This window comes from Macaca fascicularis, chromosome 20 (assembly GCF_037993035.2).
Source record: "Macaca fascicularis isolate 582-1 chromosome 20, T2T-MFA8v1.1".
NCBI classification, from domain to species: Eukaryota; Metazoa; Chordata; class Mammalia; order Primates; family Cercopithecidae; genus Macaca; species Macaca fascicularis.
Genome location: NC_088394.1, coordinates 5,816,671 through 5,830,314, shown reverse-complemented (window position 1 = coordinate 5,830,314; position 13,644 = coordinate 5,816,671). Strand labels below are relative to the sequence as shown.

At 53.2% G+C, this 13,644-nt stretch overlaps 1 protein-coding gene across 2 annotated transcripts in view; it reads right to left on the bottom strand.

Annotated features, from left to right (window-relative positions):
* Nucleotides 1-13,644, bottom strand: part of SEC14L5 (SEC14 like lipid binding 5) — a 65,441-nt gene that overhangs the window by 10,257 nt on the left and 41,540 nt on the right. For both annotated transcript variants that reach the window (XM_065536810.2, XM_005591164.5), the window contains exons 9-15: nucleotides 10,596-10,684; nucleotides 10,416-10,486; nucleotides 7,845-8,016; nucleotides 5,355-5,489; nucleotides 3,741-3,875; nucleotides 2,674-2,901; nucleotides 66-244 (exon numbers count right to left, since the gene is read on the bottom strand). In XM_065536810.2, the coding sequence (XP_065392882.1) occupies nucleotides 66-244; nucleotides 2,674-2,901; nucleotides 3,741-3,875; nucleotides 5,355-5,489; nucleotides 7,845-8,016; nucleotides 10,416-10,486; nucleotides 10,596-10,684 (1,009 nt within the window). The remainder of the gene's footprint in view (nucleotides 1-65; nucleotides 245-2,673; nucleotides 2,902-3,740; nucleotides 3,876-5,354; nucleotides 5,490-7,844; nucleotides 8,017-10,415; nucleotides 10,487-10,595; nucleotides 10,685-13,644) is intronic.

Here is a 13,644-nt window from a genome sequence, read left to right as displayed (position 1 = left end):
CATCTGCGCTGTTCCTCAGCCCCAGGGCCCTTCCTGCCCAGGCCGCCGCTCCCGAGCCCTCCTACCTGAAGTCCTCAGAGGCGAGCACCTCATAGTAGTAGAGAAGTTTGCACTTGGGGCCAGGGCTGTGCAGAGCCGTCAGGACGTCGTCCACGCCCGGGAGGCTGCAGGCCACACTGCCGGGGGGGCTGTGCATTTGCCACTGGAGCAGGTAGACGCCGGGCCACCGGGTCACATGGGAGCCCTGAAACACAGCAGCCCCGCCCTGAGGCCCTGGGTCCTCCTGAGGACAGGTCGAGGGGGCTGAGCCGTCGTGGGCTTCTCATCACCAGGCTTGGAAATTGGGGCTCTTCTCCCGTCCACCAGCAAATCCTCCTGTCAGGGCCTCTGGAAGCCGTCCTTGCTATTACCCCCGTATCCCTGGGACCAGAGCCTCCCTCTTAATCTGGGAAGGAGCTGACGCCTGGGCGGGGGGTGCAACTTCAGGACAACAGAGGTGCTTAAACACCTGGATTTTATGGGTTTTTGCTCTGCTGAGCGGGATTTGCAAACCAAGGGGATTAGGAGAGGGATTTGGGCCAGGAGCTCACAGGCGCTTAGAGAGAATCTGTGGAGGGGTCAGGGAGAGTGAGAAAGGGAAGTGTCTGTTTTTACAAGAAGAGCCATTGTGGGTTGCTCTGGGTTGAGAAGTTCAGTGGGACCCAGGGGTGGCCGTGAAGGACATGCAGGACGGCCCTCCACCCTCTCCCCACTGGGAACTTTAGTGACATCTGCAGCATCTGCCAGTGTTCATGGAGCTGGTGCTGCATGTGCATGTGTCATTTGGGGAGTCAGAGTGACGTTCCACCTGCAATACTGGCCTCCTGGAGAATGTGGGGTCAACAGGGACAGCCCATATTCCGGTTACACATCCAAGTTCTGTTCCAAGACTATAGTTTCTTTTTTTTTTTTTTTCCTGAGATGGAGTTTCACTCTGTCACCCAGGCTGGAGTGTGATGGCACAATCTCAGCTCACTGCAACATCCACCTTCCGGGTTCAAGCGATTCTCCTGCCTTAGCCTCCCGAGTAACTGGGATTACAGGCACATGCCACCATGCCTGGCTATTTTTTTTGTTTGTTTGTATTTTTAGTAGAGACAGGGTTTCACCATGTTGGCCAGGCTGGTCTCGAACTCCTTACTTCAGTTGATCCACCTGCCTCGGCCTCCCAGAGTGCTGGGATTACAGGCGTGAGCCACTGCGCCCTGCCCAAGACCTACAGTTTATTTTGTATCAGTTCTGAAACCACAGTGTGCATCAAAAATCTTGACTACTGACCTCAGAACCTTAGCACCTCCCCTTCCATCCAAACTAACTTCTAGCCCCTCCCCAGCACTCATGCTGCCCGCGTGTCCACCTGCCTTCTCCCTGCGGCTTCAATTTTGTTCTTTCTATTCCTTCCACCTGGAACATCATCCCCTCTCAACCCCTCCCAGATCCAGCCACAACTCAACGTCTTCGTCCACACTGAAGCCACTTGAATGCATGCAGGCAACCTAGACTTCAAATTTCAACATGCTCATCCTTCCCCCTGCACGAGTTAATGCAGTGGGTTGAACAGTGTACCCCCAAAATTCATGTCCAACCAGAACCTCAGAACATGATCTTATTTGGAAATAGGGTCTTTATGGTTAAGGATTTAGGGTGTGGCCAGCCATGGTGGTTCACACCTCTAATCCCAGCACTTTGGGAGGCTGCTTGAGCTCAGGCATTCAAGACCAGCCTGGGCAACATAGCAAGACCCCGTCTCTACTAAAAATACAAAACTTAGCTGGGCATGGTGGCGGGCACCTATAGTTCCAGCAACTCAGGAGGCTGAGATGGGAGGATCACTTGAGCCCAGGAGATGGAGGCTGTGGTGAGCTGTGATCACACCACTGCACTCCCAGCCCCACAACAGTGTCCTGATCATGGATAGAGTGAGACCCTGTCTCAACCAAAAAAAACAAAAAACAAAACAAAAAACAAGAACCGGATTTAGGGTGGGGCCTAAATGCGATGGCTAGTGTCCTTGCAGGAGAGAGGGGAGTTTTGAGACTCAGAAGAGAGACAGACAGAGAAGAAACCCCTTTAAGGACAGAGGCAGAGATTGGGGTGATGCATCTACCCGCCAATGACACCCAGGATTGCCAGGGGCCACCTAAGGCTAGGACAGAGGCGTAGAATGAACCCCTTCCTAGAGCCTTCAGAGGGAACGTGGCCCTGCCAACACCTTAGTTTTGGACTTGTGACCTCCCGAACTGCGAGACAATAAATTGTTGTTGTTTTCGGCCATGTAGTTTGTGGTAACTCATTACTGCAACCCCAAGAAACAAATACAGTTAGATCCTGTTAGAAGTCCCGTTTCTCACATGGGGAAAACTGAGGTTCCAGACCCTGTGCTCCTCCCCAAGACACCAGCCACCTCTCAGCAGAGCACCCTGTGCTTTCTCGATTTTGCACCAGCTGCCGTTGGGCAGGTGAGCACTTCATTACGTGAGACCCTGTGTGTCTTTCCTCTGCCCTGTCCTGCAGGGTTCCTGAGGCTGGGGACCAGCAGCCCAGTTTGTCCTCCGCTGTATCCCCAGAAGCCTGGCACGTGGTGGACGCTCAGTGCTGCTTGGCGAGCGAATGAGTGGTCCAGAGAATGCAAACCTGGATGCTCTCCCCTTCCCGGCAGACGAGGGGAGCCTCCACACGACTGTAATCCCTGCCCAGGACCCAGCCTTTGTCGATCAGCTGCCCACTGGCCCTGGTCCCTGGCTCCCGGGCGCCCGGCCTGGGCACCTTCTTGGCATGGTACAGGCTGAACACCACGTCCCCTCGCAGAATGTCGAAGTCCCAGGTGATGACCGACTCCCCTTCCAGAATCTCCATGGCCACCTGCGTGGAGACAGGCGAGGTCTGAGAGTCACAGCCGAGACGGGAGAGCTGGGGTTGGGAAGACGGTGGCAGGAGGGACTGTGGGTGCCCCCTGGGGTCTCCTTTCCCAGGCCACACGCTCGTTCCTTACAGGAATGCCCTCCTCTCCTTAGTTTTCTCCTGAGACCTCACCTGCAACAGATCACTGGCATAAGAATCCTCATCTCTGCCAGGTTTGGTGGCTCACACCTGTAATCCCAACACTCTGGGAGGCCAAGGCAGGTGGATCACTTGAAGTCAGGGGTTCGAGACCAGCCTGGCCAACATGGTGAAACCCCATCTCTACTAAAAATACCAAAAAAACCACACAAAACAAAAAACAGCCAGGCGTGCTGGCTGGCTCCTGTAATCCCAGCTACTCGGGAGACTGAGGCAGGAGAATCACTTGAACCTGGGAGGAGAGAGAGAGAGGCCAGGTGCCATGGCTCCCACCTATAATCCCAGCACTTTGGGAGGCCAAGGCCGTCGGATCACCTGAGGTCAAGAGTTCAAGACCAGCCTGGTCAACATGGTGAAACCCTGTCTCTACTAAAAATACAAAAATTAGCTGGACACAGTGGCATGTGCCTGTAATTCCAGCTACTTGGGAAGCTGAGGCAGGAGAATCGCTTGAACCCGGGAGGTGGAGGTTGCAGTGAGCTGAGATCGTGCCACTGCACTCCAGCCTGGACAACAGAGTGAGACTGTATCTCAAAAAAAAAAAAAAAAAGAATCCTCATCTCAAGCGGTGTTTTGGGGTCACCTGACCTAAGATGACAGACCCCCAGCCCAGTGGGCCCTCCACGGCCAGGCCCAGGCACCTCATGGGGGGCTCCGCGGAGCACGCTGGCTGAATGGTAGGTCTCGCTCCACTGCCACAGCTGGTCCGCGTGCTCCTGCTCCTCTTCCGTCATATAGAGGGACTTGGGGACCAGCCCTCCCTCAGGGACATTACACTGTAGGCCAGAGATAAAGGGCAGCGGGTCAGGGCCAGTCGAGGTCTGGCTGGCCTGACCCACAGGAGGGTGCTGCGTGACCCCCGAAGCCGTTCATAACAGCAACCTCTTACTGAGTAGGCTGTGGGCTTCCATGACCCCATTTAATCCCCAGGTCCACCCGTGCAGTGGAGACTATTATTCTTCCCGTTTCACAGAGGAAGGAATGGAGGCGTGGGCAAGTCACAGCAGAAAGTGAGTGTGCCAGGGCACAAACCCACGTTCATCACAGCCCCATGCTCATGTCCCTTTACCCTCTGCTGGACTGACAGCCAGGTTGGGGGCCTCTCCACACCGCAGCCCATAGCAGCTGCCTCTCCCCCTCAGAAGCGGGGGTGGAGCAGTCACTGCACTGAAATCGACAGATTTCCCCAAACCAAAGGCCCCCTGGATCGGCAGGCCTTGGCAGACCCACCTGCCACCACCAAACAATGATTCCCCCCACCCCGTTTCACTTGTAGAAACACTGGGATTAGCAAAGCAAGGCCACCGTTCAGTGTCCTTCCACAAGCCACTCTCAGCTCTGCAGAACCGTTTGCTAAAAATAAGTCGTGTGTGCCATGTACCACAAATGGAGAGAACAGGCAAGCCTGGAAAAATTCCTAGGAAAAGACTTTTTTAAAATCCAGCAATGATGCAAGTTCACTGTCTGGTATTTCTGTTAGAAACGAAGAGGGCCCAGGCCACTGGGGGCCATATGAGATGACAGGGTTGTGACCTAGGGTCACCTCAGCCTGTCATTTCATCCCCAGGGGAGGCAATAAAGGGGCCTGGACACTGCCTCCCTTGAAGGGGGATCCTGATGGTCTCAGGCTGTGTGACTGTGCGTTGCAGACTAGCCCCAGCGCCACGGTCCAGAGCTGCAGAGACATTGGAGTCACCTCCCCTGCAGTGAGTGAGCAGGTAAAGTTGTTGCTGCTTGGCAATGTCTTTGATGGGAATACAGAATGGGTCAGCCTTTGACTGGCCCAGTCTTTAGGCTTCCAGAAACTTCTATCTCACTCACTATGTTTGGAGGACCCAAAGGAAGGCCCAACCTCAAAACAGCACCACCTCTCTTTGAAGCAGCTTCTAAAGCAAGCCCTGTGGCTGCTGAGAGCCAGCAAGACCCTCCCCAGGCAGAGTGCACGTGCCGCACCCAGCCCGCATCCACCTCCCAGCCCCGCTCCACCTCCCAGCCCCGCTCCACCTCCCAGCCCGGCTCCACCTCCCAGCCCCGCTCCACCTCCCAGCCCCGCTCCACCTCCCAGCCCCGCTCCACCTCCCAGCCCCGCTCCACCTCCCAGCCCCGCTCCACCTCCCAGCCCCGCTCCACCTCCCAGCCCCGCTCCACCTCCCAGCCCCGCTCCACCTCCCAGCCCCGCTCCAGGAATCCCAGCCTCCCAGCCAGCCGCGCCGCCTCCTCGAGCCCAGCTCTGGCTGCGGACGCGGAAGCCTCACCACGCTCTCTCCCCCAAGGAAGTCAGGGATGACTTCTCTATCCAGATAGTCCACAAGGCCTCCGGGTCCCTGGTAGTTGCTGCCACTGTAGATGAGGAACTTCCGCCGGGTGTTCTCGTTGATGAAGGGGCTGATCTGAAACCAGGATATACGGCAAGATGGATATATTTTTTTACTGAGATATAATTCATACAACATAGAATTAATCATTGTAAAGCGCCCAGTTCAGCAGCTTTCAGTGCACTCACTACATTGTACAGCCAGCACCTCTACCTGTTTATCACCCCAGAGGGAAACTCCACTCCCACCCCACAGTCACTTCCCATCTCCCCTCCCCCAGCCCGGAGCAACCACCCATCTACGCTCTGTTTCTGTGGATTTGCCTATTCTGCGCGTTTTTTGTTTTTGTTTTTGTTTTGGAGACAGAGTCTCGCTCCGTCGCCCAGGCGGGAGTGCAATGGCGCGATCTTGGCTCACTGCAACCTCCGCCTCCCAGGTTCAAGCGATTCTCCTGCCTCAGTCTCCTGAGTACCTGGGATTACAGGCTCCCACCACCACGCCTGGCTAATTTTTGTATTTTGATTTTGTACTTTTGTATTTTCACCATGTTGGCCAGGCTGGTCTCAAACTCCTGAACTCAGGTGATCTGCCCACCTCAGCCTCCCAAAGTACTAGGATTACAGGTGTGAGCCACCGTGCCCGTGCCTATTCTGTACATTTCATATAAAGGAGATCACACAGTACATGGACTTCCCCGTCTGGCCCCTTTCACTGAGCATCATGTTTTCAAGGTCCCTCTGTGTTAGAGCATGGATCAGTGCTTCCTTCTTTTCTTTTTTTTTTTTTCTTTTTGAGATGGAGTCTCGCTCTATTGCCCAGGTTGGAGTGCAGTGGCATGATCTTGGCTCACTGCAAGCTCCGCCTCCCGAGTTCATGCCATTCTCCTGCCTCAGGCTCCCGAGTAGCTGGGACAACAGGCGCCCCCCACCACACCCGTTTTTTTTGTTTTGTTTTGTTTTGTTGTATGTTTAGTAGAGACGGGGTTTCACCGTGTTAGTCAGGATAGTCTTGATCTCCTGACCTCGTGATCCGCCCGCCTCGGCCTCCCAAAGTGCTGTGATTACAGGCATGAGCCACCGCACCCGGCCGCTTCCTTCTTATGGATGAATGCTATTCCATTACATGGATGGAACAGTATTCCACAGTTTGTTTATTCCAGCTGGAATCCATTTTAACACTGAGCTCTAAGCCACACGTTGATAAAGAAGGAAGTGGGAGAGAGAGAAGGAAGGAAGGAGCCCTTGGCATGTCAGGAAACAGGCCAGTTCTACAAGGAATGTCGCAAGCAAGAGATGGATGAGGAACCTATAATCCCCCCATGCAGGGTCCTCTCCTGTCCCCAGCCCCACTGCCCCCTGTGCTGTGCTGGGCCCCGGGAGGCTGAGGCTGACCCCCTAGTAACTCCCTGCCCCCACCCCCGGCCCAGCTTTCCCCAGGATTCTGCAAGGACATTCCCTCCTCTTGGGGGTGGCCAGGTTTACTGCAGTCACTGGTGCTTGGGGTCTCTCCTTCCCCTGCCCACACCTCTACAAGGAACCCCTTCAGGACACCCCTCATTTGAACCATCTGGGTGAGGTCCACATCCAGCCAGGACCCCGGCCAATGCACTCGCACTCCCAAAACCACCCCAAACAGCAGGTGAACTTAATTTTCCCGGAGATTAGGACAATTAGGGAACAAAAGCTTCAAAAGCAGCTCCTGCCGCCTGGCCTCACCTGAACAGAGCCTTGAAGCACCCACAAAAGCTAGACAACTTCCTGGCCCCTAAATCTGTCCCCCACCCTCCCCTGCTACTGAACCCTCCATGGGTCCCTACTGCCCCAGGACAAGGTCCCATCTTCACCACGGGCCCCTGTACATCTTCCAGCCTCCTCAGGTGCCATCGTCCCTTTCACTCCTCTTTGCTCAGTCACCCTGGACTGTTTCTTCAATTCCTCCAAAACATCAAGCTGCGTCCAGCCTCCTGGCCTTTGCCCACGCTGTGCGGTGGCCGGCTGCACCCTTCTCTTGTGTATGTGTGCACGTGCACACATGCATGCACACGTGTACCCACCGGGTTACAACATAAAGTATATTTCAGGTCAGGCTCAGTGGCTCACACCTATAATACGAACACTTTGAGAAGCCAAAGCAAGAGGATCGCTTGAGCCCAGGAATTTGAGACCCACGCTAATAGGCATGGGATTTCTTTTTGGGGCCACAGAAATGTTCTGAGATTGGCTAGTGGTGACGGTTGCTTAACTCAGTGAATACACTAAAAACCACTAGGGTCTATACTTCAAAAGTGTGAGCTTTATGCTTTGTGAGTTTCATCTCCAAAAAGTTATTAAATGAAATGAAACAGGAAAAGAACAGAGCCGCTCGCAGAGGGGCCCCTTCCCATCCCATCCCACCCCCGGGGAAGGGCCTGGCCCAGGTTCCAGCTCTTACCAGCGTCCAGAGCACGGGGAAGACGCGGGGCGCTCGCACGATGAGCAGCCGACCCAGGGTCTCTGGGTAATTGTCCTCAACCACCTCAATCATCCGCAGCAGGGCCTTCACCCCCGGCCGCCACAGGTGCCGCATGTTGAGTCCCTCCAGGTCCAGCAGGCAGGTCCAGGAGCTGTGCAGAAACGGCCCCAGCTCCACCCGGCTCTGCTGGCTCCCAAGGCCACCAACACCCTCCCCACGGGGGATGAACAGGGAGGCTCTGAGAGTCAGGGCTGTGAGCAGAGGAGGTGCTTCTGCCACAGTAGGGAGCCCATGCAGTGAAGAGAGTCAGAGTGTGGACTTCAGGGCTGAGCGCCCACATTCAAGTCTCACCTCCACCCTTGAGAGCTCTGGGTCAGGGCCACAGACCCACTTCCTCACAGGACAGTGGCAAACGTAGTAACAGTCCCCATCTGAAACAACTGCTGTTAGGATCGAGTGAGATGGTATATACAAAGCTGTCTGCAAGGACGGGCACACCGCATGCCCTCAGTTAAAACTGGTTATCACAAGTGGCCATTTAGGCCTAGTGTTCCACTATTGGAACGCTAAGCGTGTGGGAGTTATTTCTATCCTACTGCTCACCAAGGTCTGATGGCAAAAATTCAAAACATTGCAACCTCAGGCATAAATGAGTTAATTGTTGAAAAGATGCTAACTACTAAATAGAGCAGAGGTGCCGAGAGCATGCACTCCACAGTCAGATGGCCAGGGTTCAAATCCCAGTTCTGCCACTTGCTGTGTGAGCTTGGTGGAGTCCTGAACCTCTCTGTGCCTCCGTTTCATTAGTACTCATTCATTAGGAAAATAACTGTTTGACTGCAGTGGCTGGTGCCTGGGAACCTTTCCCTCCCAGATTGTTTCCTTAAACCTGTACATACCTCTCCAAAGCATCCCTTCATGACACCCCCTCATTTGAACCATCTGGGATGAATTATGCTTCCAGCCAGGACACTAATGGATTGATTCCCAGTCCCACCCCAACATACGTGTCCTTAGAAAATCTCTAGAGATAGACCAGGCGCGGTGGCTCACACCTGTAATCCCAGCACTTTGGGAGGCTGAGGCGGGTGGATCACAAGGTCAGGAGATCAAGACCATCCTGGCTAACATGGTGAAACCCTGTCTCTACTAAAAATACAAAAATTAGCCGGGCGTGGTGGCGTGTGCCTGTAGTCCCAGCTACTTGGGAGGCTGAGGCAGGAGAATGGCGTGAACCCGGGAGGCGGAGCTTGCAGTGAGCCAAGATTGTGCCACTGCACTCCAGTCTGGGCGACAGAGGCTCTGTCTCAAAAAAAAGAAAAAAAGAAAGAAAATCTCTGGAGACAAGCCTGGCCAACGTGGTGAAACCCCATCTCTTCTAAAAATACAAAAATTAGCCAGGTGTGGCAGTGGGCGCCTACAATCCCAGCCACTTGGGAGGCTGAGGCATGAGAATCACTTGAACCCGGGAGGTGGAGGTTGGAGTGAGCCAAGATTGCACCACTGCACTCCAGCCTGGGTAACAGAATGAGACTCTGTCAAAAAAAAAAAAAAAAAAAAATCTCCAAACAGCAAAGGAACTTTAATTTTCACAAAGATCTGGATACTGGGGGCTGAAAAGCTGGAACAGCAGGTCCTGCCCGCCCGTGTCTCACAGGGCTGTTTAGGAGGAGGAACTAAATCAAGGTGCTTAGAAGGGCACCTGCTGCATAGCAAGTGCAAGATCCATGTTCGCATTATTTTTAAACCATTATTATTTTTGATCAATTTTTAAAAGCCTCTTTACAGGCCGGGAGCAGAGGCTGACGCCTATAATCCCAACATGTTGGAAACAAAAAAACAAAAATTAGCTGGGCACGGTGGTGCACACCTGTAGTCCCAGATACTTGGGAGGCTGAGGTGTGAGGATTGCTTGAGCCCAGCAGGTCAAGGCTGCAGTGAGCTATGATTGCACCAATGCACTCTAGCTTGGGTGACATAGTGAGAGCCTGTCTCAAAAAATAAAAAAATTAAAAAGTCACTTTTACAGAAGAGGAAGCCGCTGCTCAGAAAGGTTTGCTGCCTTTTGGGGCGATGCCACCAAAAGTACTGGCTCCAGGAAACAGCTCAGGAACAGAAATGTGGGGGAGTCAGAGGACAGTGGGTGCCTGCAGAGGACAGTGGGTTCCTGGATGTGCCATGACAGAGCCAAGGCAGAACTCGTGGTGGAGAGCTGATCTCAAAAAGCAAAGTCAAGGAGACTGTTGAGCAGAGTGGGAGGATAAAGTCTTTGAGCCGGAAGCTGGACAAGACCCCAGGTTCAAATCCCGCTCTGTCCTGACCAGTTCACAAGCTTCTATGGGGGCCACCATTCTGAGTCTCAGTTTCCTCATGCATAAGAAATGGGGATGCTTATGGGCCCTGCCTGAAGACCCAGAAGACCACTGTAGAAACTGGGGGAGAATGAAGCTCCTGGCACGCTGCCTGGCATAGTACACACGCACGGTGGACCCCTCTTCATCCTCCGTCTTTGCTATTTAGGGGGGATTTGTCCCCAGCCCAGGTTCTTGCCTGATGGGACGGCCCAGCTGCCTTGTGCTCCCCTCACACCGCTTCTGTCCTTCCTCATTGACGGAGAGAACCTGGAAGGGAGACAGTGCTCCTGAACACCCACCTCGCTCCTCCACCCCGTGCAGCCCTTCCCAGGCCCGGCCCCGGCCACAGGGTCCAGGAACGAGACCCCTGACTCACGTGCCGCAGCAGCACCTCCTCCCCCACAGCCTTCATCAAGCCTTTGGTGTCCATCTGGCCCAGGCGGAGGATGTAGAGGGGGCGGCCGTCTTTGTGGATGGGGCCGAGCAAAAAGAAGAGCCCATTATTTAGAGGACTGCTTACGAGGGGGCAGGTCACAGCTGCAGGTGAGGGCTTCACCCCCTCAGGCTGCAACCCACCAAGGCCCGATCCAGCCTTCACTTACTAGCACCCTGCCTGCTTCCAAGAGGGGCTGACGCCACTTATTATGAAAGGCAGAAAAACAGAAGTGTTACAAGGAGGATAAGGGCCAGCGCAGTGACTCCCACCTATAACGCCAGCATTGTGGGGGGCTGAGGCAGGAGGATTGCTTCAACTCAGGAATTTGAGACCAGCCTGGGCAACATAGTGAGATCCCTTCTCTACAAAACATTTTCATTTATTTATTTATTTATTTAAGACAGAGTCTTGCTCTGTCGCCCAGAGTGGAGTGCACTGGTGCGATCTCGGCTCACTGCAACCTCCGCCTCCAAAGAAAAGCCCAAAAATGCAAGGTTCAAGTGATTCTCCTACCTCAGCCTTCTGAGTAGCTGGGATTACATGCGCCCACCACCATGCCTGGCTAATTTTTGTATTTTTAGTAGAGATGAGGTTTCACCATCTTGGCCAGGCTGGTCTCAAACTCCTGACATCAGGTGATACACCCACCTCAGCCTCCCAAAGTGTTGGGATCACAGGCATGAGCCACCGCACCCGACCCCATAATACTTTTTGTCAACCAATCAATACATAACCTTGTTTTATGTGGGGGTTTTGTTTGTTGGCTGGTTGATTTGTTGGGTTTTGAGACAGTCTCACTGTACCACCCAGGCTGGAGTTCAGTGGAACAATCTCAGCTCTCTGCAACCTCTGCCTCCCAGGTTCAAGCAATTCTCACACCTCGGCCTCCCAAGTAGCTGGGACTACAGGCATGCACCGCCACGCTTGGCTAATTTTTTGTATTTTTAGTAGAGACAGGGTTTCACCATGTTGGCCAGGCTGGTCTCGACCCCCTGGCTTCAAGTGATCTGCCACCTCGGACTTCCAAAGTGCTGAGATTACGGACGTGAGCCCACCGGGCCTGGCCTCTTTGTTCTTTGAGACAGGGTCTCACTCTGTCACCCAGGCTGGAGTGCAGTGGCATGATCTCAACTCACTGCAGCCTCAATCTCCCTGACTTAAACAATCCTCCTGCCTCAGCCTCCCAAGTAGCTGGGACCTCAGGCATGCAGCACCATGCCCAGATAATTTTTTTGTATTTTTTGTGGAGATGTGGGTTCGGGGTGGGGGGGGGGGGGTCTCACTATGTTGCCCAGGCTGGTCTTGAACTCCTGGGCTTAAGAGATCCTCCAGCTTTGGCCTCCCAAAGAGCTGTGATTACAGGTGTGAACCAGTGCGCCCAGCTTCTGTTTCTATTTAAGGACACTTGAATGTATATTGCTGATCTATCAGCGTTGAACTCACGGCCAGCAGCCCTGCAGCTGGTGCCTATCTGAAGCGAACGGAGCACTCTGGGTGATTTCTGCATGGAGCACGTGGCCACTTGCTCATCCTTAGGAAAGCTAGGCACACTTCTGCACTACACGAGGGGGCATTTTAAACAGCAAAGTCACCAAAGAAAAGCCCAAAAATATAAGAATGTGGCATTAAATAGGCCACAAAAAGGACACTGTTTAGGGTATGAGAACTGAAACAAGAAGGCAGGAGCTGCGTCGTTCAGCAGACAGCGTGTGTGATGAGCGACTCCAATACTTTGCCACTCTGAATATGTCTCAGCATGACTGAAAAATTTCTGTGAATACTGATTTGGGGGTTACAAGTAAATTTCAGCAATAAGGGGAGTTCATAAATATGGATTCCATAAATAAGGAAGATTGATCGTGCATTAACAGAAACCATGCCAGCCGGCTCTTCAGCAGAGTCAAGCGTTTACCCTACTTGATACAGAGGAATGTTTAGATAAAGGACATTGGAAAGTGTGCTAGGCACGGGTTTCAGTGGCAATTTAACTTAAAAATCCAGAAACTATATTTGTAATGGGTTGAATCATGTCCCCAGAACTCATATCCATGGGGACATTAAAATGTAACCCATGCCTGGTTGCAGCGGCTCACTCCTGTAATCCCAGCACTTTAGGAGGCCAAGGCGGGCGGATCACTTGAGGTCAGGAGTTCCAAGACCAGCCTGGCCAACATGGTGAAACCCCATCTCTACTAAAAGTACAAAAATCAGCCAAGCATGGTGGCGCACGCCTGTAGTCCCACCTACTCAGGAGGCTGAGGCAGGAGAATCGCTTGAACCCCGGGGGGCGGAGTTGCAGTGAGCTGAGATCATGCCATTGCACTCCAGCCTGGGTGACATAGACAGACTGTCTCAAAAAAAGAAAACAAAGGGACCCTGCTTGGAAATAGTCTGTGCAGGGGTAATCAGTTAAGGATCTCAAGATAAAATCACACGGATTTGGGCTTAGCCCTAAATCCAATGTCCTAGGGTCCTTATGAGAAGAGGTGTGGACACAGACACAGAGGGGAAGGCCATGTGAAGACAGAGGCAGAGACTGGAGTGAAGCTGCCACCAGCCAAGGAACACCCGCGGCCACCAGAAGTTGGAAAAAGCAGGGAAGGATTCTCCCCTAGAAATTTCAGAGGGAGCACGGCCCTGCTGATACCTTGACTCCAGACTTCTGGCCTCGAGAACTGTAAAAGAACACATTTCTACTGTTTTAAGCCAGCAAGTTTGTGTTAATTTGCTACAGCTGCCCTTGGAAATCATACAAAATGTCTGCACCTGTTACGTATACAATCGCAATTATTGTGAGTAATGGTGGGCTCACTCAGCCCAGTGGAGAAATGGCTCTTCCTCAAGCCCCGGAGCTTTCCAGCTCTGATTCTTCCTACCTAGATTGTCACTTCAGAGCATTTCTAGATGCCTGGAAGAGTCAAAAGGAAAAATAATAAGATGTTAGCACGACGCATGGCATTTAAAGTGCGTTGGGGCCGGGTGCAGTGGC